The sequence below is a fragment of the Arvicanthis niloticus genome, chromosome 8 (genome assembly GCF_011762505.2).
Source record: "Arvicanthis niloticus isolate mArvNil1 chromosome 8, mArvNil1.pat.X, whole genome shotgun sequence".
NCBI lineage: Eukaryota > Metazoa > Chordata > Mammalia > Rodentia > Muridae > Arvicanthis > Arvicanthis niloticus.
In genome coordinates this window covers 5,488,658-5,511,512 of record NC_047665.1, presented here as the reverse complement: position 1 = coordinate 5,511,512, position 22,855 = coordinate 5,488,658, and the positions used below count along the sequence as shown (strand labels likewise).

The window sequence follows — 22,855 nt, the reverse complement described above, 5'->3', positions numbered from 1 at the left end:
TAGCTTCTGATAATTCTTTGGTGACTGAAATTCTTTGGTCAGTTGAAAAGAGACAAGCTAAAAGATAAACTGAAGGGACCTGCAGAGCACTGAGAACACAGGAAGCCAATGGGTTACCAGGAAGAATCAATCAGTGAGATGATGTCTAAATTAGCTTCCCCCATCTATGTCCATTCCCAAGGCAGACATCAATAATCGATGGCAGCATCTTCTACAGTGAACTTATATGGGCCCCAGCCTTCCCCTTTAGATGACTGTTATAAATCTATGGGTATTGGCAGCAAATGGCCAATGCTATCATTGGCGTAGGAGAAGTGTGTGCTTGTACGTGTTTGTCCTGAGCTCTTGAGTGTCCGTAGGAAAACTGAATTCCAGAGCAGGGATAAAACATGGACCCTAGAGAACTCAACTACCACTGTAGAGGAGCCATTTTCCCCGACACAGCATTAGAGCAGGAGGGACTTGCAAAAGTCACGTCTGGGGTTGAGGAGTGTCCTTTTCACTTACTAAGTCCGCCGATCACTATTCCTAGGGAACCAAAATTGGCAAAACCACAGAGGGCGTAAGTTGCAATGGTTTCAGAGCGAATCTGTAAGCAAGCATAAAACACCGATCTGTACACGATCTGACCCATCTTCAGAAATCCAACATCCCAACCAGGCTTCACTGGCTACAGAACTGATGTCAATGAATAGGCACACACTGTTGACTATCAAATAACCATTGGTGATTCCCCTGTGCTCTTAGAATTTGAGGGGCATCAGAAAGAGGAATGTATGTTTAAGGAACACTTCACAACAGACTAGGAGTTAGCACGTTGACATTGAAAAGTGCTACTTCCCGCTCACTAATCACTTGTAATATTGCATGTGACTTGATCACCTGCTGTATTATACCAAGCATAGTGCTAGTTGCTGAAGATGAGAAGTTGGTCCCAGCAAGTACTTACATGATGTTTGTCTGACAAAGGACTTACTTAGCATATATAAAGAGCTGCTATAATTCAACAATTAGACGACTGCCTGGGTTTTAGATACACTGCTACAAAAAATATACAAGTGGGCAATAAGAGTATGAAAAGATGCTCAACATTTGTCACCAGGAAAGTGCCAACCGCTACACAGAGATCCAAAATAAATCTTTCTTAAGTTGATTTATTTTAGGTATTTTGTCAGTTAACGAAAGAACTAAAATAAAAAAAGAACTGACTGTATAGCATATATACCAAGTCTGTCCAGGATGTAAAGCATCTGGGCTGCTAACGCATTGCCTGCTGTTATGAATGCTACACATTCCTGGTGAACCCAGCAGAGTCAACACCATTTGCCTAAAAGCTGCCGTGGTGAACCCTCACAACGGTTCCACATGAACCTTTGATTTATCGCACAGATTTTGTAACAAAAATGAAAACTGATTAATACATCTATAGTGGGAAAAATGGTCATCAGTTGCCTATAGGTCTTTGCAGGGTATGGGGGGGTGTGGGACAGGTCAGAGGGCATTGTCTTTTAAGGGCCATGAGGGAAGTTAGTTATATCAGTAAACAGGAAACTCTGGGCTATCACCGAGCTTTCTGGCAATCGGCCATCCTGCAAGCCTGCCTTTGTTCTTCAGCCGAGACAATCCAGAAGAATGTGAGGGTGCTCACTTGGAAATGTAAGAGTGGGTGTCCTTTCTCAGACAACGAGAAGACAGCTAGTTAGTGGAGCCGGAGGGCTCTGCTCCTACTTATAGGGGGAGGGGCTACACTTCAGGGGGCACAGCCTGAGAAGTGTTGCTTGGGGTGAAGGATTGAGTCCAGAAGTTTCTGCAGATTCAGTGGGCACATCCAGTCTGGCGAAGGTATGGCTCAGGTCAGGCTGAAGGCTGCTCTGAGTTACTCCACATTGTATAAAACAGTGGGTTTCCAGACTGACCCTGGTCCTGAGAGGCGCCTGGACATACCAGAAATGATGTAGCACCCAACCCAGACTCCATAGGAGACACTTGACACCTCAACGGGCACAGCGCACTAAGCTATGACCTGACAGGGACGCAGGGGTTGGAGGGGAGATGTGTGCAGTCATGGCTGTGCATGGTTTAGTCAGAAGTAGAAAAGGAGGCTGGGCCGCCACCGCCACTCTCTTTTGCCCCCAGTGTAAATGATTGTCCAGTGGAACAAGACAGGCTGAGCTAGGAAGATAATGGTCTCCTGTGTGTGAGCCAAGATGCTCAAAAATTTGGAGTAACTCGCTTTTCCCACTGCGACTCAACAACAGCAGAGGCTGCTGGTTGTTTCCACATGCACCCTGTATGCCTGCCTTCGGCTGGGCTCACTCCCAGACGAGATCATCTCTACAGCTGGGGTCTCTTCCTTCCCAACAGGCTTTTCAGAGAACCAGTTAGTATTGCCAGAACTGGCAGCTTGCTCCACTCATTAACAAAAGTGCACTTTCTCCTGGCAATGGGAAGCAGAAAACATGTCAGTTAATTTAGCCTATTGTTTGCTTTGGGCAGGGAAACAAACTGGTTTAGGTGGCATCCAAACAATAAAGACAGTTGGCCAAGTCCCACTGTTATGTTTCCTGAAAGATGAACAGCGAGAGCAGAAAACCCACAAGGTCTATTCCTCGCAGATTTGTGGGGTCCAGTGCCTTCCGACCACAAAATCATTCATGTGCAGATTCTCTTGGGGGAGTGACCTCACTTATAATATCCATATGTTTGGTCTTTGGGAGTCCAGAGGGTCAGTGGTGACCTCTGGGGTGAGTATCTCAATACTGGGCAATGTGCTTCAAAGCCGGGGACATTAACTCCAAATGGGTCATTTCAGAGAGGGGCAGGGATGGTTAGAAATGTCTATCTCTGAGTTTCTTTATGAGACAGTTCTGATCTTTAGAGGGAGATGAATTGGAGATTCAGCTACAAATATGTCTTCACCCAAGTTAAGTTCCTCAGTCCATCACAGCCTAAGGAGACATGAGTTCCTCTTTGCATGATTACAGGGGGACTGCCTCAAGGCTTCTGATCACAGACATAAGCATTTCATTTCTGCCCTCCCTTACACAGTAGCAATTGTGCCTCGTTATCTTTTGAGGATGAAGAGGTTCAGAATGATATGCAGTCAGTTTCTTAGAGCTCATGCTGCTTGAGGAGGCCTCCATGATCAGCTGTTGGCTCCAAGAAGGTAGGACCTGCCATATCTGGTCCCTGAATGTCCTCCAAAGACCTCTGTATGGATGGTGGGAGGTGACAGAATCTTCAGGAGGTGTGACAGCTAATCTTTTCAACTTGATACATCCTTACCTGGGAAGACAGACCCTCAACTGAAGAATTGTCTACATGAGTTGGCTTGCACCACATTTATTTTTTTCATTGCTTATTGATTTAGGGAGGCTCAGCCCACTGTGGGCGGTACCATTCCTATGCAGGTGAGCCTGGGCTGTGTAAAAAAATGGTAGCTGAATGTGAGCCTATGAGCAAGCCGGTAAACCATGTTCCTCCTTGGTCTCTTTCTCCATGTTCCTTCTCTTGGCTTCTCTCAATGATAAACTTTTCTCTAAGTATAAATTGAAATAAACCTTTTCTTTCCCAAGTTGCTTTTGATCATGGTGTTTATCATAGCAACAAGGAAGCAAACTAGGACAGGAAGTCAAGCCCAGGAAAGGACCACTTGAGGGGGATATTGGGACTCTGTCCCCTCCTCTTCCTTTCTACTCCCCAGCTGTTGTGTGGTGAATAGCCTTACACTGCTATATGCATCCACCTTGATGAACTGGTTTGTACAGGAAGCAACAAAGCCAGTGGATCATGAGCTGAAATCATGAGCTCAGATGAACCTTCCTCATCTTACATTGCTTACCTTGGGTGACTAGCACAGGGCCTGTGATGGCCTCTGTGCTGTTGCCTTAGGCAAGAAGAATCTGATAAATCTCTGTGCACTGATGTCCTAGCTCATGTGACCCTAGGTCCGTGTCTACTTCAGTTTTTAAGATTCCCTCATTCTCTCCCCCCTTTCTCTCTGTCTCCACACAAATATCACATAGTCAAGATAATGTGACTGACGATTATGCTGTGCTCGCCAGGAGCTCTACAGAGCAAGGGTTTGGATTGTTCTGTCCTGCCATCACTCGAGTTCCAAACAGACAGAAGAACAAGTTACAATGTATCTATGTGATAAGAATTATATGTACCTACATATACTGCTGCACACCAAGTTACAATATACCTATGTGATAATTACACATATCAACATTGCTGCACACCAAGTCACAGTGTATCTGTGTGACAAGAATTACACCTACTGATATATAGAACATAGTCATAAAGAATTATACATGCCAACATACATTGTCACAGTGCATCTATGTGGTAAGAATTATATGACATACAGAATATAGATATAAAGAATTATACATACCGAAATATATTGTCACAGTGTATCTATCTGATGAAGAATTATGTGACATACAGAATATAGACATAAAGAACTATACGTACTGACATATACTGCTGCACGCCATTCACAAATTTGGGTCCAGCTGCTTTCCTCAAGTTGATTAACTTTGAGAGGTGGTCATAGGCCACAAATTCATTGAAGAATGTCTTGTAACCTATGAGTTTGGCGACCATAAAGCTGTCTTGCCAGTCAACTCCCATCATGAAAGAGAAGGGCATGAAGATGTAGGAGCAGATGAGCTGCAGGGACAGAGGTGGTGACATTCATTAAACTGAAATTGCCTTGAATTCTGCCACACCCCTTCAGTGACAGGGTTGTTCCTGCTCTTCCGGGTGCAAGAAACCCGTTACGTTCAATTGCCCATCTTTATGTTTCAGGGGTGTATGGCTGGTCCTCAACAGATTGGTGTTAAGGCTTGATTCCCATGTAGTGATGTCAAAAGGCACATGACTCTTAAAATCTATGAGTGTCCAACTAATTTGAGTGTTTAAAGAAGGTCAGCGGCTCGGTGCCCCCCCCCCCCCCCGTTCATTTTGAATGTGCCCTTTTCTCTTGTCTATGATGCAAAGTTAAATAAACCTTTTATCGTTATAAGCTTCCCCATCCAATGTTCTGTTACAGCACAGGAAGCAGAGTAGAGCAGGAACTGGGTTGGAATTGGGTCATTGGAAGTAGCTTATATTTTTGGGAAGAGGTCAGGAAAGAATGACTGCTTTGGGGGAAAGGGGAGGGTGACAGAAGACAGGACAGGAGTGGGTGGCGATTTAGATGCTGCATGAGAGAGCACAATATAGCTGACCAGGAAAGGCTCACTCTGTAGCCCATGCTGGCCTTGAGCTCATGGCAATCCGATCTCAGCCTCCTAAGTGGTGGGGTTAAAACGTGAGCCACCATACCTGGCTTCTAAACTTACTTTTAAACAAAGGTAGTCAGAAACAAAACAAGGAAGAATCATACCTCAAAACTCAGTTCTGGGTAGTCAAACATACTTCCGAACCAAGACAGGGCGGAGTTCACAAAGGAAAGCAAGGCCAGGAAAGCGATCAGATTCGCAGCAATGTTTGCCACCAGGGGAATGGATGAGGATGCACCCTGCGTGGCCGCCTCCAGGAGATTCCGTGAGTCACTTCATCAAAAAATGGGAATTGTACAATTACCAGGGAGTATCTGTGGTGATTTGCATATGCTCAGCCCAGGGAATGGCACTATTTGAACGCGTGGCCTTGTTGAAGTAGGTGTGGCCTTGTTGAAGTAGGTGTGGCCTTGTTGAAGTAGGTGTGGCCTTGTTGGAGTGGGTGTGCCCTTGTGGAGTGGGTGTGCCCTTGTTGGAGTGGGTGTGCCCTTGTGGAGTGGGTTTTAATATCCTAGTCCTAGCTGTCTGGAAGTGAGTCTTACGTTAGCAGCCTTCAGATGAAGACGTAGAACTCTCAGCTCTCCTCCTGCACTATGCCTGCCTGGACGCTGCCATGCTCCTGTCTTCATGATACTGGACTGAAAGTCTCTGATCTTGTAAGCCAGCCCCAATGAAATGTTGCCCTTATAAGAGTTGCCTTAGTCATGGTATCTGTTCACAGCAGTAAAACCCTAAGACAGTATCTCTGGATCTACAGCACAGAAATGGCCTAATCAGAGTTGCCCAGTTAGAGGTGAACCCTTAGGCACATGCCTTGGTCAAAGTACTCAGTCTCTTACAGCCTTAGAATTTGATGGGCTTATGACTGTTGATGCTTAGCTGTGGGGCTATGGGAGCCCACTCTTACGGTACCTTTCTCTTGGTGGAGGGTAAATCCTGGGCTCCAGGGGCTAAGCATCTATTCCTACCTCTAATCCATTGGGTATATTTATAATAAAAAACCAAGAAATGACAAAAGTGTATACATTTAAAAACTATTTATCAAAAGTAGCTACCTACCAGGGATCGTTGACAAAATTTCCAGGCACTACTGACTAGTTAAAAAGAAGTCCATATCAATGTCACTTCATTAAATCTGAATCCCACAGTGTGCTCTTCTCTGATCTCCCATGAACCCTTCTCATCTGAGAGGTCTATCCCTAAAATCTATCTAACCCCACCTCCATTTTTTTTTTTTAACTATTTCCCTACACAGCTGCATCCTTACATAACATACCTGACACCAAGCAAATCTTCATGGTTTCTGACTCTGTAAGTGGAATCTTCAGGATGCTCTGTCCCCCATCCCAACTATCTAGACCAAAAGTGTCTCCTAGTTTGGTGTTTGGAATGGTTGCATAAACCATAACAGCAAGTCTTGTGGGAGAAGGGGCAAGGATTAAAATATAACAGTGATATTAACTGATATTTCATGTGTACCTAACACACAAAGCCTGAGGTATAATTTTATACAATATTTTGAATGTTTATTTATTTGCTATTCCTGTGTGTTAGCATGATGTGTATGTGGTGTATGTGCCGGAGTCACAGGACAACTTCTCCCACCTTTATGTGGACTCCTGGGCTCAAATGCAGGCCTCCAAGCTTGTATGGTGAGTGGCCTTAGCTGCTGAGTCCTCCTGTCTCCTCAGACAATATTTTAATAAATTGTGTATACAACAAAGCTGAGTGGCCTGGATTTTTCGCTTGTGGCATTGAGACAGAACTAAGAAACGTCTCAGGTTTCAGAGCAGTTTTGATTTTAGGTTTCTGGGCTTCAGATGCCCACCTTTTACCTAATCCTTCTGACAAGCCGTCTTCACACTCCACTCCCAGTTATGAGTATTTCCATGTAAATAAGGCCTGGAGTTCAGACGTGTGTTCGTTAAATTATGTGATATAACGAGACACTTATATCTTACACGTCTTACTCCTGTGGTCCCTCTGCAATTTTTAAATTTCTTTTGCACAGAGCAGAAGAAAATGAAGCCACCTTTTTATTCCATGAGGGATCTTGGAAACGGCCATTCTGAACTTCCCAATACTCTTAAAGCAGGCCTCAGTGAACAGTGCATGCATTTATCAAGAAGCACTTTTTTTTAAACATTTAATTACATATGTGAGTACACTGACACACCAGAAGAGGGCACCAGATCCCATTACAGATGGTTGTGAGCCACCATGTGGTTGCTGCGAATTGAACTCAGAACCTCTGGAAGAGCAGTGGGTGCTCTTAACCACTGAGCCACCTCTCCAGGCCGTAAGAAGCACTCTTAAAGGAACTCTTAAGAAAGGCTTTCATGAGTCTTAAAGGAGGAGTTTGTTTTGTTTCCTAGGCAAAAATCTAAGAGCTCACTGGGAAATTAAATGCAATGCATCCTAAGGCCACAGCTGGCTTTGCCTTCTCCCGACCTGTACTGTTGTTAAGTAGGCAGCACCTACCCATTTTCCATTTTCATGGCATTCTTGAGGGTTATTTTGGGTTTCTCTGTTTCAGGCCAAAAGAGTTTGGCCACAGCCAGGGCTGCAGGCGCGGACATGACAGAGGCTGTCAGCAAGTGCGTGGATGACACCTGCAGAAGAAGAAGGGAGGAGCTGACTCTGAGCCAGAGGCTTGGAAGAACACCATTCCCAGTATGCCCAGTCAGAGGACAAGACAGGAATTCATGTCACCTGACTACCCCCTCGGGGGAAGCACAAAGCCTAAATCTGGTTATCCAGGATGAGAATTAATCCTACATTGTAGGAACTTTCAAAGGTTTCTCAACCCCTCTCTCTCTGAGGGTCCAGCTGGTCCCTACACCCTATTTGTCACATCCTCAGCTCAGATGTGGGTATGCAAGGTAGGAGCACGTCCCTTGTGGAGAGATGGATAGTCCCCACTCTTCCCCGCTTGGAACCATTCCTGTCTTTACACAGCATGAACCCACCCACTGTCCCTTTACCCTGTAGGCCATGTCTACACACTACTTCTTACCCACTCTCGTATTTTGGATTATTCTGGATTTGTTTAACTACTGTGATGGCTAATCTTTTTTTTTTTTTTTTTTTGGTTTTTTGAGACAGGGTTTCTCTGTGGTGACCATCTGTGACAGCATCCCTATCTACAGTGGGACAGGTGACCATCTGTGACAGCATTTCTACCTACAGTGGGGCAGGTTCCCTGTGGGGAGCTGACAGAAGGTGGCTATCATCCTTGCAGCCGTATACCCTGACAACAGACTTGTTTGCAATAGCCTACAACAGCTGAGCACACTCTGATAACATTTTGATTAGATACCCAGGATTTTCCCTTGGGTGTGTGAGACTTAAAGGTGTGATTTAGAGATAAGACCTAAGGGCATGACTTAAGGGTGTGACTTAGAGGCGTGGCTTAGAAGTGAGACATATAAAAGGCGAGAGGCAGACAGAAGAAATTATTATTATTAGGTAGTAGGCACTTGGCACTTGGAGGAAGAACTTGGAAGTAGTAGTAGGCACTTGAGACTTGAGACTGGCAACTAGGAATTAGACACTTGTACTTGAGTCTAGGAACTTTGAAGAAGAACTTGGAACTAGGGACTAGGAACTAGGGACTAGGAACTTAAGACTTGGGACTTGGACTAGGAAGACAGACTGAATAAATGGGATTGAATCACACTCTGTCTGGTCTCCATTCCTCGAGTCTGTCCTCACTCTCTCTCTTGCTGAACCCCGACCCATGGACCGGAGAAGCTTGGGGCAGTACAGGCTCTAACAACTTAGCCCCCAAGGCTTTTGGCAGTGCAGGTTCCAACACTGATAGAGAAGTCCGAAACATTTTGGCGCCCAACGTGGGTCAGCTCGGGCTGTGTTCCCCACAGTGGGGGCCACAGCATTCCCCAGCCTCAAAAACTGACCACTTTTAGAACTGGCTCTGCATTAGAATTTGGGTTTGTCAAAAATATTGATGGCCAGGTCTCATTTCATGAAATTCTTGTTGAATCACTCATGGGTGTGGGCCAGAGAATTAGAACCTTTAACAGGTTTCCTGTGAACACAAACAGCCCCTTTCCAGGTGGCCCTAATGAGAAGGTTTGAGAACCACTGCTCTGGGTCACAACTCCTTTCCCAAGGGTCAGGAATTAACTTGGTTGGCTGAACTATTCAACACACACGAAACAAAAGCACAGGGTTGTCTAGTTTCCAACAAAGCCTTCCACAAAAACCCAGCAGGGTCTGGATTTAGCTCATTAGCCATAGTTTGCAGACCCTTGGTTTGGACCATCTTTGCTCATGTCAATAAGGTTCTGGTTTTCTACACACACAGATTGAAGTTTTTAGGCAAAATAACCTTGTCATGGAACTTGACTGTGCTGTGGTTAGATATAATTATACAAAGGTGGCCGGAATATGGACTCAGAGCTCTCAAATTCCCTGGGGTCGCTACGTTCAAATGCCAAAGCCACAGTGGGCCACTTTTGTCATGCTCAGAAGGGTAGCATGTTCTCCGTGTCACTTCCAGTCAAGACGAAATCAGAAATAAATAGGAAGCGGGAGATTGAATTGACTTTGACTTATGTTCCAAATCTTCTTACCCCAAAAGAGATGTATGCACCCAACACACTTCCAGCAATGGTGGCAAAACCAGCTGTCATGATGGTGTGGAGTTCCGACTTGGTGACGTGTGGTAAATATGGTTGCACCAGTAGTGGAGACTCTGTCTGGAGACAAACATCAAGCATTACCCTTTAAAGTTAGAGTGACTCTCAGACCATGTACTGCAGACACCGGACCTCTGGAAATGCAAAGTCTCCAACTGGAATCATAAGCTCTAAAGGTGCCCCCCCCCCCATCTGTGCTTTGACAGCTTTCCAGTTAGTTCTGGTACTGACTCCTTGGGGTCTCTGCATTGAGACACCAAAGTGAACTCTTGATCAGTGTGCATTTGTAGTCCTGGGTAAATTTGTAATGTGTGATGCTGTTCAAACAGTCCCCAACCCAGCTCTAGGCTGGATGCTATGAGAACTTGGAATGCTCTCCTGAGGGTTAGCTGAGTAATTCCACCCGGCTGTCTGGCCTTATAGATGTGATTTCCAAATTGCTGTGACTTTGCATCTTCCAAGCTGACCTTGACAGACTCACACATGTTTGGTGGAAATAGAGCCCACTATAGACAAAGAATGGGAGAGGCACCCATAGGCTCTTTCGTAGTGGCCAGGGTGTAATGGAACAGGCTTGAGTCTCATTAGGGAGGGCAGACAGCATGAAATGTGGGGCTCTCCACCAATAATAAGAACACTTTGGGTATATTAACTATCAAATTGAGTGCCACAGACACATGCGTGTAATCTTACAGTTTTCTGCTCATTATTTCTAATTGTTCTGTGAGATTGAATGTGTTGAGCCTCAATTTATAGACTGAATGGGAGCCCAGTGTGTGAGGCCTTTTACTCTGCAGGTACCAGCAATCATCTAGAGATGGTGCCTTAATTAGTCCTGAGAGATTTTATGACTATAATTATTATAATTTCAACTCCTAGGGAAGGGAGCATTACCACTGTACACACCAAAGACTGCTTCAGGCTACAGAGCCAGCCTTACCAAGAAGGCTCAGCCTGCCTCCAGCAGTTGTAAGCCTGGGATTTGGGGTCATGTGTTAGTCTATGGTGTGAGTTTGGCTTTGAGTCCACTTTCTTTGGGCATTATTGCTGGCAGCACTGCCCCGTGGCCTCATTGGGCGATTCCATCTTCCCTGAAGCTACGTGTCCCTCAAGTTGTATGGCTCATTGCATTTCTGACCCATGCGTTCCTTAGGGTTGTTCCAGTTTTGAGGAGTCACATTTCTTTGCTTGCATGGACCCCAAGCAAAAAAGTATGTATCCACCCAGTGGGTTAGGGAAGCAACTCAGTAACCTAAAGCTTATCTGTCTCGAGAAGAAAAGCATCTGAAAACATTTCTGCAGGCTCAGGAGAGGCAGGCAGCTAGACAAGGCTGAATAAGGCATGTGTCTGTGCCTGTAGGATTCTTAGTGGGTGGCTTTTCTTTGTCTCTCTCACTGTCACAGGCATTGCCGTGACGCATGTGAGGTACCCTATCTACAGCTTGAAGACAGTGAAGTCATTTGAGTGGAATACTGCTAGCTGCTGCAGAGCTGACCAAAGGCCCCAATAACGGAGAGAAGGTTTCTGGAGAATGTATTTATGAGATGCCCTGTGACTTGACAAAATAATGATGTTCTTTCTCTGAGTTTTCAATAACTCAGATTCATACTAACATAACCTCCCTCCCCCACCTTGTCCCCTTTTTCTGGACACACACGCACACACATGCTCACATGTATGCAGGCACACGTACACACACATTCATGCATGCACACACATGCATGCACATATATGTGCACACAGGCATGCATAGGCATACATGCATGTTCACATGTATGCACACACATACACATATGAACACATGTGCACACATGCACATATGTGCACACATGTGCACACATAACCTCACATGTATGCATGCACATGAACACATAGTACTAGGGAATTCTTATTTTATACTCTTTACTCTACCCTAAAGAAATAATGCATCCACAAAGTCCTCGTCACCTGTTTTGGAAAGACAGCATCCCCATCTGCAAGCGTTTTGCTTTGCTTGCTTTCTGTTATTACAACTTACTTGCCCAATAAATATGTTGCCAGCAGCAACTACAGACTCAATGGGAGATGACCCCATAGTGACAAGCATTAGCCACCCGACCTACAAGGAAGAAAAGGACAAAGTCAGCAAAGAACCATTTACACAGCGAAGACTTAAAGGTCAGCTGAAAATCTAGTCTGTGTTAGGACACGAGTCTTGCATGGCTGTTGTCAGGATGGTGACAGGGACAAACATACAGGAAATTCATCCAACCCACAGAGCTGATTGGTCAAGTCTTCCTACTTGAGTCTAAGGCTGCATCATTGTATCTACATTTGAGCAAAAGAGAAATGAGTTTCTATAGATGAAATAAAAGTGATGAATAAATCATTACTACCTCTGACAGAAAGCTTTTCTGTGGTCCAAGAGCGACTATGAGCAACAGACCTGAATAATCCATCTATTTTTGGCTCTTTGGGGCAAATGCTATCACTCCCTGTATTGTAGAAGAGGCGACAAAGGCACAGAGTGGTTACTTTGTTAAAAGCCTGCCCACTCAGGAATACTAAGATGGACATGGTGTTTTTCCTACTTAACTCAAATGAGCATGGTTTGGGGGGGGTCCCTTTTGTGATGGCTTTGTGGGACTAGCTGAGACCTAGGGAGGTTCCCAAATGTCTACATATTAAAGGTCTGCTCCTCAGCCTCAGTGTTATTAGGAGGTGGTAGCCTTTAAAGGGTGGAGTCTGAAGGGCAGTCAGAAGTTGTAGGAAGGCACCCTTGAAAAGGATCTGGGGCCTGGTTTTGCTTTCTAAGCTTGTGTTTTGCCTGACGCTCCTGCCTTACTTCTATTAATGTATGTGGATGCTTTTGTGTGGCTGTAGGCCACGTATATGTGGATGCTTTTGTGTGGCTGTAGACCACGTGTATGTGGATGCTTTTGTGTGGCTGTAGGTCACGTGTATGTGGATGCTTTTGTGTGGCTGTAGGCCACCTGTATGGAGGTGCCTACAAAGCCAGAAGAGGACGTCAGCGGAGCTGATTTCGAGCCACGGGTTGTGAGTTCTGAACTCAGGTAGAACAGAAAGTGTTCTTAGCAGCTGAGCCCTCTCTCTAGCCAACTTGTGCTACAATGAAGGTGAGAACTGAATGGTTGGGGAAGCAAGAATATGCCTAACTTGCTTTTGAAAATATCTTAGGCCTATATAACTCTCTCCAGAGCAGAAGCAACTTCTTGTTTCTGTTTCCATACTACCTGTGAGGCCTGGAGAACCTTGGGTACCCCACGGGAAGCAGCGGCCACAGAGCACTGCCGCTTCACTGGGCAGGCTTCTGACCTCTGTCCCCTCACTGCGGAAGTAACTTCTGTGGTTTCACAGAGATATCCATTGGGTTGCAAATCAAAGTCCCTTTGGAGGTTCCTGAGGTAAACTTCTTGCTATGGACACTTGCAGGATCACGGGTTGGGATCCAAGGACTTAGATGGGGGTAGAGGAGAATCTTTGTAGAGAGACGGGTATGGTGTGAATGAATCAAAGGTGTTAGGACTTTGAGCCTGAAGTAACTCTGCATGGTCCACAGAGCGCCTCGTATCCCAGTACCTTTCTGATGATCCACTGCATCAGTCCCAGATAGTAAAGCATGGACATCACAGTGCTGAAGAAAACCACAATGGGCAGGATCTGTGGGCGGGGCACAAGCATGGCCACTGGTCAGTGCAATCAGTACTGTGAGCTTCCTGTAAGCTCCCCTCCTCCCGCCTCCTTTCTGTTCCTAGGACAGCATCACAGAAGTGAAGTCCCTCTGAATGGAAGACTGAACCATCCATCTAGCCCCTGCCCCCTTGAAAGCCTCCAACTCTATTGCGTTGGTTTGAGTGTGTCTCCAGAAGTTCACATGGTGGATATTTAAGTATCTCTCAAACACAATGGTGGTGGTGTCTTCGGACATAGTCAAGGTTAGAGGAAGTCATGGGCTGGAGAGATGGCTCAGAGGTTAAGAACACTGGTTGCTCCTGCAGAGGACCTGGGTCAGTCCCCAGCACCGACATGTCAGCTCACAATTGCCTGTACCTCCAGTCTGATGAGGTCTAAAGCTCTCTTTTGGCCTCTGTGGCTGTTGCACGTGTGTGATGTATATACATATATACAAACTCATACCCACTAAATAAGATCAATCAAGAAAAAAGATTAAATGTAGTCATTGAAATGAGCTATCCATAACAGACATTATGGGTCCCTCAGGGTCGCCAGAGCCTGCCCCTGCCCTACCTCACCCTTCCCCACTCTTCCCTAGCTGACTGGTCAGAGGCAAGATGCCAGGACAATTTGTGCAAGATCTAATCTAGAAAATGTCTCAGTGTTAGGGTTCTTTTCATTTTAACAGGCGGACATAGAAAAGGAGTCTGGACTTACCTTAAATGCAAAGAAATGGTCTGTATACTTTGCCCCGAAGACAAACATAGCTCCAGCATCAGTGTACCCCAGAAAAGTCTGAGTTTGAGAGAGAGAGAGAGAGAGAGAGAGAGAGAGAGAGAGAGAGAGAGAGCTCGTTACACCGTTACACACCATGAGCCACAGGAAGGACCCGAGGCCCCAAAAAGAAGATGGGGAGGTGCTAGCAAAGTCATTAGGCAGCCTTGGGAAGTTACGAACGCCATGGATCTCTGTTTAAGTCATCCCTACAGGTGGACTTCCTGCCATTTCTGACATTCGGTCTGACCTGTACTGTGGTTGTTGGCTCCAATAAGCCATAGGTGCCATATGAGGATGCCCTTAGTTACCACTAGATGCAGAGAGAGGCTCTTTCTCTGTTTGAGGGAGCCATCTCAGAAGTGTGGTACCACTTGGGCAGGATGATGGGATGGAGGATAAAGATGGGGTCCAGTGAATGACACAGCTAGCGGGTAGTAGCAGGCTTAATTGGCTACATAGATGAACGTATTTGACAGACGCAGCAAGCCTAATTTGTGCCATGGAATTAAAATTAAGGTACAGTATTACAGATAAACTATCCACATTTAAAATACCCTGAGAGCTACATCCAAATATTAAAAGTACAAGAAAAGCAAAGAATTTTTTGTTTTGTTTTGAGTCAAGGTCTCATGAGCCTCAGGTGGTAGCCAAGGCTGATTTTGAACTCCTGACCTTCCTGTCAGCTCACCAGTTCTCATCTGACCTGCTTACCTGAACTTGTCTCCCCATCCAATCAAAAGCAACAAATCCAGGCCTAGTCCTTAGAATTAAGAGGCCAAGAAGAAACTGTAGTCCAATTCCCCAAAAGACAGGCCTCCAGTAAACCTGTGGAGAAAGATGGAGACCGTAAAATATCATGCTAACCTGAACACTGTAATGCTGCTTAAATGAGCAAAACATACAGTAACATTGGGTGCTCGGGGGCTAAGCTTTCAGAAATTGCAACAGACCCCTACGGATTGTAGTTACCTTGTTAGGAAGTTAATGGTGACCATAGACTGCCAAGGGGACATTGCTCCCTTGGGAGCATTCTCACATGTCCCTGGGGAAGCCGAAGCATAATTTGTTCTTTGACAATTTCATACGTGTGTGTGTGTGTGTGTGTGTGTGTGTGTGTGTAATCACGCTGATTACTCTCCCTCCCTATCCTTGCTTATCTCCCTCCCAGCCCTGCCTACCCTCCTTATTCTTACAAATCTCTTTCTCAGATTTCTGCTTGTTTTGTTCCATAAACAGGGTCCTCTGTGTACCTGGGGCTTTGGAGCTATCCATTGGAGTCTGGTGGTTTTGGCAATGGGTGCACAGCAGAAGACAAGGACTCTGCCCTGCCCAGAATTTATCAGTAGTTGGTCATAATCCAATAGTAAGAGATAGGACCCCGTGATTGTTGATTTTAGTCAGGAACTTGACATATCTCTAACTATCTGGGTCTCAATGAAGGGTTATCTAGACCAGGTCTAGACCTGTTGTTGCATTTGTTAAAGATTATCTTTATTACATGAAGTGGGATGATTGTGGACTGTGGGCGGCACCATTCCCTACACGGGGCAGTATAAGAGTGGAGAAGGGAACTGAGTTCAAGTGCTAGTGCACCAATCATCACACTCTGCTCTGGACTGGGAATAACATGCCTCCATGATTCATGCTCTAACCACTTTAATTTACCCATGGTGATGGACTACACCTTGGAATCACGGACAAATGAGCCTTTTCTTCCTTAAGCTGGTTTTATCAGGGTATTTTATCAAAGCATCAGGAAGTGAAACTAGACAGGCCCTATACAAGTAAACTCCACACAGGGTTGTATTCTATGCTTTTCTTCTGCTCTTCCACGGTGCTCTCTGAGCCTTAAAGGAGATGCTGTAAATGCCTGACTTAGGGCTGGGTGCTTAGCCATCGCTCTTCCTCAGCACCTCGGGCAGTAGCAAATCTCTGCATTCACCACCCACACACACTGACCACAAGGAGAGACCTCAGAGAACGTTTAGATAGACCCATACTGTTAAAAAATTCAGGGGTACGCTCACTCTTTATAAACCCTGGTGGAAAAGCTGAGAAGGTAATATAACCCAAAAGTCCTGATGAGTGACCTGGACTCAGAGAGTCGCCTTCAAAGCACTTGGTCATATTGCAAATGTTATGTGTACGGTTACTTCTCCACCCAGAACGTGGGAAGGTAGAAATTGATTTTTCTGTGCTCAAAGGTTGTTTATCTGACAATTTATAAGTGAATTGGATGAAATTTGGCTCAGTCGAGGGCTCTTGTTCTACAAATAAAGGAAGCCCATGACCTCGAGTGCAGGCCCAAGAGAGGTACTGTCATCTGCGTTTAATCTCAGAGCAGAAACGAGTGGCTAAGAACTCAGGGTTGATAGAATGGAGATGTTGATCCGAGCAGGGCAAATAATTTCCATTGCATTAGGTCAAGTTGGTCTTGTTGAATGCTTTTTCTGTGGGTCAGCCTCTTAGCCAGAAGGGACTGCTACAGCTTGTCATCATGAGTGGCAGACAGTAGCTTCAGTCTCAGAATTCATACCCATCATGGTTTGTAGGCTGATAAAATGGAGATGGGGAGAGAAAGAGAACTCGATGCAAAGGGCAAGAGTGTAACAGGACAGATCTGAGGATGAAAAAGCCCGAATCAAAAGGGAATTTCATAAAACACAGGAAAGCTGGAAATGTAGCTTGGTGGAAGATTTCATTAGCATATGCAAAGCCCTGTGTCAGTCTGCAGTCCCCCCCACCCCCAACTGCACTTGTTTAGAATCTCAGCACTTAGGAAGAAGGAGGGTCAGAAGTTCGAGGTCATCCTTTAGCAAGTTTGAGACCAGCCTGGGATGTATAAGTTCCTATGTCCAAACTAAAACAGAGCAGCACTGGGTATAAAACACTAGTGACCGACCATCTGGGAATATGGGTCAAAGGAGTGACCCTTCCTGTGTGTTTGTAATGGAACCCCGAGTGCACACCAGGGATGTTTTACTTGTGCAACTGGAAATCACTAGGAATGAAACAGCTCCCGCCAAGCACCCTCACACCTTGAGGACCCGCACGAGGTGGACATTTTACATAGTTAGATTCCTTCACAGGGACTGTTCTAAAGTCTTGGTTTCCCCTCCTCCTGTGGCCAGTCTGTACTTACTCTGGTCGGATGTTTGGAAAACAGAAACAACAGGATAAGGTACATGACGAGTCCACCAAAGGATACCAAGTGCTGTTGGCCCAGCTTGGCAGTGTCGAGAGCCAGCCAGAGAATAACCACCAGGATCAGTGAGCTCCAGATCACCCTGTGAAGACAGAAGGGGGGAGCTGTGTCTTTTATTGTGCCAACTTGGATATTGTAACGAGGCTTAAAGTAACAAAGGAAAACCACTAACGAGAAGACACACTCCAGAACCAAGAAGCCATGCTTCAGACAGCTGTGGCCTTAGTGACAACACTTCAGACAGCTGTGGCCTTGGTGACATATGTCCCTCTTACCTCCCAGCTCCCACCCTCTCAAGTCCAAGATGCACATGAGTGTCCGAGAGGAGAGTGGGTGGGTGTCTGTCTATACAGGGATGCCTGGCCTCTGTTTAAAGGATCTTTGAGAGATACCTCAGTCTTCTTCTCTGTCTTTTTGGGGATGGTATTTTCTTCACGAGAGGATATATTTCCTATAATTGGGGACCTCAACAGAGTTAAATCAGACTGTAGGTTCTATCTTTCCAAGTCTAGTGGACACGATAGGCTGATTCACGGTTTCGATGGCTCAGTGTGTGTTGGGGTGGGGGGCGCTGTGTGGTGGTGCTTTGCACTATCCTGATGAACTGGACTGAAGGTGGGTGAAGTGTCCAGGGTAAACCATGTGTTTCTCAGTGGAGAGAACCAGCCCTGTGTACTACTCAATAGGACTATCTCTAAGGAGAGGAGAGCCCACAGTGAGAGGCCAAAAAAGCCCTATGGGCTGTTGTAAGATGTGGGTTCCCTCAAGGGGGAGTCAGGTCCCCAGGGAGCCAGCTCCTGTTCCAAGAACAGGAAGCCCCTCCCTAAGTCAGAGCTATCCTTGCCCTCATCTTGGTACTGGCTTTGAGGCAAGTCTAGAGTCAGGACAGGTACAAGAAAACATGATACATTTGGCTGAGTTTTCTCTAGCCAGGGATGGATGGAACATCTCAAGCTGAAACTAGGCTTGTGGTCATTGGATCATTATCTGAGAGTAAGCAGAGAAGTCATAAGATTTTTACATTCTTGTACAACATAGAAGATAGATATTTCCACTAAATAAAATTGAATGCGGGAAGGGAAAAAGTCATAATTTTAATATACCGCTCACAGATAAACCATGTGCTTTAGCGTCAAGGGGATTTTTAGAGATTTAGGTTTTTGTTTCTTTGGTTGGTTTTGTTTTTTTGAGACAGAGCTTATCTCTGTATCCCTGGCTATTCTAGAACTTACTTTGTAGAGCAGGCTGGCTTTGAACGTCTGCCTGTCTCTGCCACTTGAGTGCTAGGGTTAAAGGACCACGCTATCACTGTCTGGCAGGATCAAGGTTCTCAGAGGCAAGTGGAATAGGCAGGAATTAGAGGAAATGAAAACTGAATCTGAAAATGATTGAATCCAATAGTCAACCAATAAATGCAAATAATGTGATACCAGTTGGCCTAACTTAGTAAAAAAAAAAAACTTATGTTCATCGTGCATCAAAAATACGCACACAAACACACAAACACACACTCACACACACATACACACACACACACACACACACACACACACACAAAACCCAAACAAAACTGAGCTATCATTCCATCTTGGTCTTTATTTCCTGTTTGAAAAATATAAACAGACTACTAATAATAAATAAGTGAAATAAAACATATTCAAGATCAAATATAGCTCATGATTTCCATTTTGTAGATGAATTTAATGAGATTATGCATACCTATATAAAAAGAAAGAAGTTAGAGAAAAACACAAGCTCACACTGCCAGCAACCTTTGCTGTCTTGTAATTATGAACCCATCTTTATAAGTCAGTTATAAGTCAGCACTGAAACCAGATGGCATATTGTGCTGTTCTCTACCTGGGGCAGGACAGACATTACTAATTGATAATGATCTTCCTGCACTGACAAGGTAAGACGACAGACATTACTAATTGATAATGATCTTCACGCACTGACAAGGTGAGAAGACAGACATTACTAATTGATAATGATCTTCCTGCACTGACAATGTGAGAAGACAGACATTACTAATTGATAATGATCTTCCTGCACTGACAAGGTAAGAAGACAGACACTACTAATTGATAATGATCTTCATGTACTGACAAGGTAAGAAGAGCTAAAGCCATCCCTGCATGACTAAAACACTGTGTTGTCCTATGTTCTTGTCCTATATGTAAGTATCTAGGTGTCTTTGTAACACAGACATGCAGATGAGCAGATTGTCTGGACTTTTACCAGCACCTGAGTTGTGACACTTGAATAATTTTTAAGTGATTCATTATCTTATTCTGGTCTCATTTCTCATTTGTAAAATGGAGACACTATAACGAATTGCTTTTGAGGTTATTTCTAATATCAATCAATGAGGATGGGATTTTAGAGCACATTTTTGGAACAGCGTTGGAGAAAGCCAACATCCCACCCCTGCAGTAGGTGAAAAGTGGAATTTACCATTTCAGCCAGAACCAATGCCTGTCAAGAAGCCTTCTGCCAGGAGACAGGAAATCATCTATTCGCTGCTCATATTTGGCCATCAAGTGATCCCAGATGACGAAGAAGATGATCACCAAGGTGATCGCAAAAAGAGGAAGAGCTCTGTGGAAGTTTAATGCACAGGCTGCAATCACCAGGGCCAGGAAACCTGTCCAGGAGGCAAATTCAGATGCTTGTTATCACCAGACCAGTGGATCTGGGCTTCCAGCCTCCATCTGACGTGGGCAAGGGGAGGCTGGGTCAGGCACTAGTTGGATGCAGGGGTGCTCTGTGTGGGTGCCAACTTCTCTAGCTTAGCCTTCTGCCTATCTCTCCAAGTGTATGTCTGTCTCTCTCTCTCTCTCTCTCTCTCTCTCTCTCTCTCTCTCTCTCCCTCATTCCCCCTCTCTCCCCCCACTTTCTTTCCTTCTTTCTTTCACTTAAGTACCTTCTAAGCTCTTGAATCCTGATATTTAGTACCCATGGCTGGATTTGAAGAACACCATCTAGGATAAGAATACCAGGTATGGTAGTACACACATTTAATCCCAGCACTTGGGAGACAGAGATTGGCATATCTCTGTGAGTTCAAGGCCAGCCTGGTCTACATAGTGAGTTCCAGGACACCAGGAGCTATACAGTCACCCTATCTCCAGAGAGAGAGAGAGAGAGAGAGAGAGAGAGAGAGAGAGAGAGAGAGAGAAGTTTCTTATTCTAAAGAGTTAGCAAACAATAGTCTGCAGGTTAGGTCTGGCCTGTCACTAGGGAGGTGGCAAGCTCAGGACATTTGCTTGTGTGAACTTATATCCTCTAGTCAAGCAGAATTGCACTGCAGACAGGCCTTTCTACTTACATACTATCTGAGATTATATTTTTGTTACAATGGCAACTTTGAAGGTCCAATATGGCCAGACCTGAGACTCTGTGGCCTACTAGAGGGAAGATGGCCAAGCCTTGCTGTTCCTGTTCCAGCTGTTGAATATCAGTACAACTCTTGGCTTTGGTGGTACAGCCTTCTCATTCAAACGTCTATGGGCTTGAGTGGGAAGGTTCACATTTTATACTTTTTTTTTTTTTGTTTAAACAATGGGCTTTGAAGCCCTTTGCTTTGGGAATAAAAAAAAAAAAAAGAAAAGAAAAGAAAAGAAAAAAGAAAAATCAGGGTACATTCTTGTGCCCCTGTAGGCCAGAGGACAAGTCCTCTTATCCTATATTCACTCCCACAACTAACATTTGCTTGTATCATTGGGAAGTCTGCCAGTTGCCCAAGTAGTCTGGATTTGCATTAGCCAAGGTGTTTTCTTTCCATGAGCCCCACAAGTAGGGTGATGGTATGGTTTGAATGTATCCCTCTGGAGTTTGTGTGTTGGAAACTTAATCCCCACATCCTATCCGTATGGTGATAGGAGCAGAGGTGGGGCTTTGAGGAGGTAATTGCGATTGGATAAGGTTCTGAGGATGGGGCCGCCATGTTACTAGGGATTTCATAAAAGGAGAAATAGAGACATGGGTTAGCCTGTGCTATCTAGTGCTTCAAAGACACCTCCTCCACCCCCACTGTGTTTGATGGAGTAGAAGGGCCCTTGCCGGTGCTGGCGCCTTGGTCTTGGACCTTCCCCTGTTCCAGGACCTGAATAAGCATCTGTGATTGTGCCTGCAGTATTCAGTTATAGCAACAGGAAACAGACTAAGACAGTAAGTAACTTAAAAAAGAAATTATTGGTTGGCCTCGTAAACAAGGCAGGGAAGCAGGTTTGTGTAGATTTTCCTTCCAGAGTTTTTTGATTGACTTCACCCATGCTCCGTGTGAGTCTGTGAGGCCCAGGGGAAGGGAAGATTTCTTTCTTTCCACAGAAAGTAACTCTTGAAAGATCCCAAGGAAAGACAACAGTCTTCCCACTGCACTTTGGTATTTACCGGTCAGTAAAATGGCCCAGATGGTGCGTTGGAGAACGACTCTGTGCTTTCTATAAAACTCACAAATTGTATCATACTTTCTTTCCAAGAACCTGCAACATAAAAAGCAAACAGGTCACAGAGGTGAATACCCCAACATGAAGTACCAGGCGTGTGAAACCTGGGTCTGGCCACATAAAGCAGGAACAAACAGGTTTCTGGAGCTATGTCCCAAAGCATAAATGAACGTTCACTGTGGCCGGACACTGGTCAGGACTTGGATTGGCCACCAAATGAGTGTGTCAAGCTCTGAGGGAGAGAACAGTGACTAACCAATAAACCACAGGAAGGGTAGGGCTTCTGAGTGGAAGGCCTCAGAGTGTATCACATATACAATACATTGTTACCATGGGAATCATTCACGACTAAGAGGATGTGTAAGAATGTGCTGAGAATCTGAAACACTATCCTAGGAGATACTAGGAAAATCAGAGTGTGGTAAAGACTAAGTTTCTTGGAGTCTAATTCAGAAAAAGAAAAATCACTAACACATTATCCTCAGTTGAGGAGACACTGTTTTGGTTTGTTTTGAAAGCAGCCATGTTTACCATGGCTGTTAATAGAACTTCATCTGCTGTGCATTGGTTTCTTCAGCGAGAAAATGTGTAATTCATTGCAGCAATCTGGCCCTATGAAGCAAAGTCACTGCATAGACTTGCTTAGTTTGGTTGTCCGGGCTGAACAAACTCAATCCACTGGTGATTGATTCAGTGTTGTGACCATTAGTGAAATCTCGGGACACATGATGCTCCAGAGACCTTCTCAGCCCTGAGCCAGAGCTTCATAAAGTAAAATGAAGGATGGATCCTGG

General features: G+C 45.0%; 1 protein-coding gene across 2 annotated transcripts in view; it reads right to left on the bottom strand.

The window, feature by feature from the left end:
* Window positions 1–22,855, bottom strand: part of Slc28a3 (solute carrier family 28 member 3) — a 54,584-nt gene that overhangs the window by 5,094 nt on the left and 26,635 nt on the right. For both annotated transcript variants that reach the window (XM_034510476.2, XM_076938902.1), the window contains exons 4-15: window positions 22,006–22,097; window positions 20,068–20,257; window positions 17,548–17,692; window positions 15,117–15,230; window positions 14,346–14,423; window positions 13,533–13,613; window positions 11,971–12,051; window positions 9,887–10,012; window positions 7,773–7,903; window positions 5,396–5,564; window positions 4,480–4,677; window positions 508–589 (exon numbers count right to left, since the gene is read on the bottom strand). In XM_034510476.2, coding sequence (XP_034366367.1) covers window positions 508–589; window positions 4,480–4,677; window positions 5,396–5,564; window positions 7,773–7,903; window positions 9,887–10,012; window positions 11,971–12,051; window positions 13,533–13,613; window positions 14,346–14,423; window positions 15,117–15,230; window positions 17,548–17,692; window positions 20,068–20,257; window positions 22,006–22,097 — 1,487 coding nt within the window. The remainder of the gene's footprint in view (window positions 1–507; window positions 590–4,479; window positions 4,678–5,395; window positions 5,565–7,772; window positions 7,904–9,886; window positions 10,013–11,970; window positions 12,052–13,532; window positions 13,614–14,345; window positions 14,424–15,116; window positions 15,231–17,547; window positions 17,693–20,067; window positions 20,258–22,005; window positions 22,098–22,855) is intronic.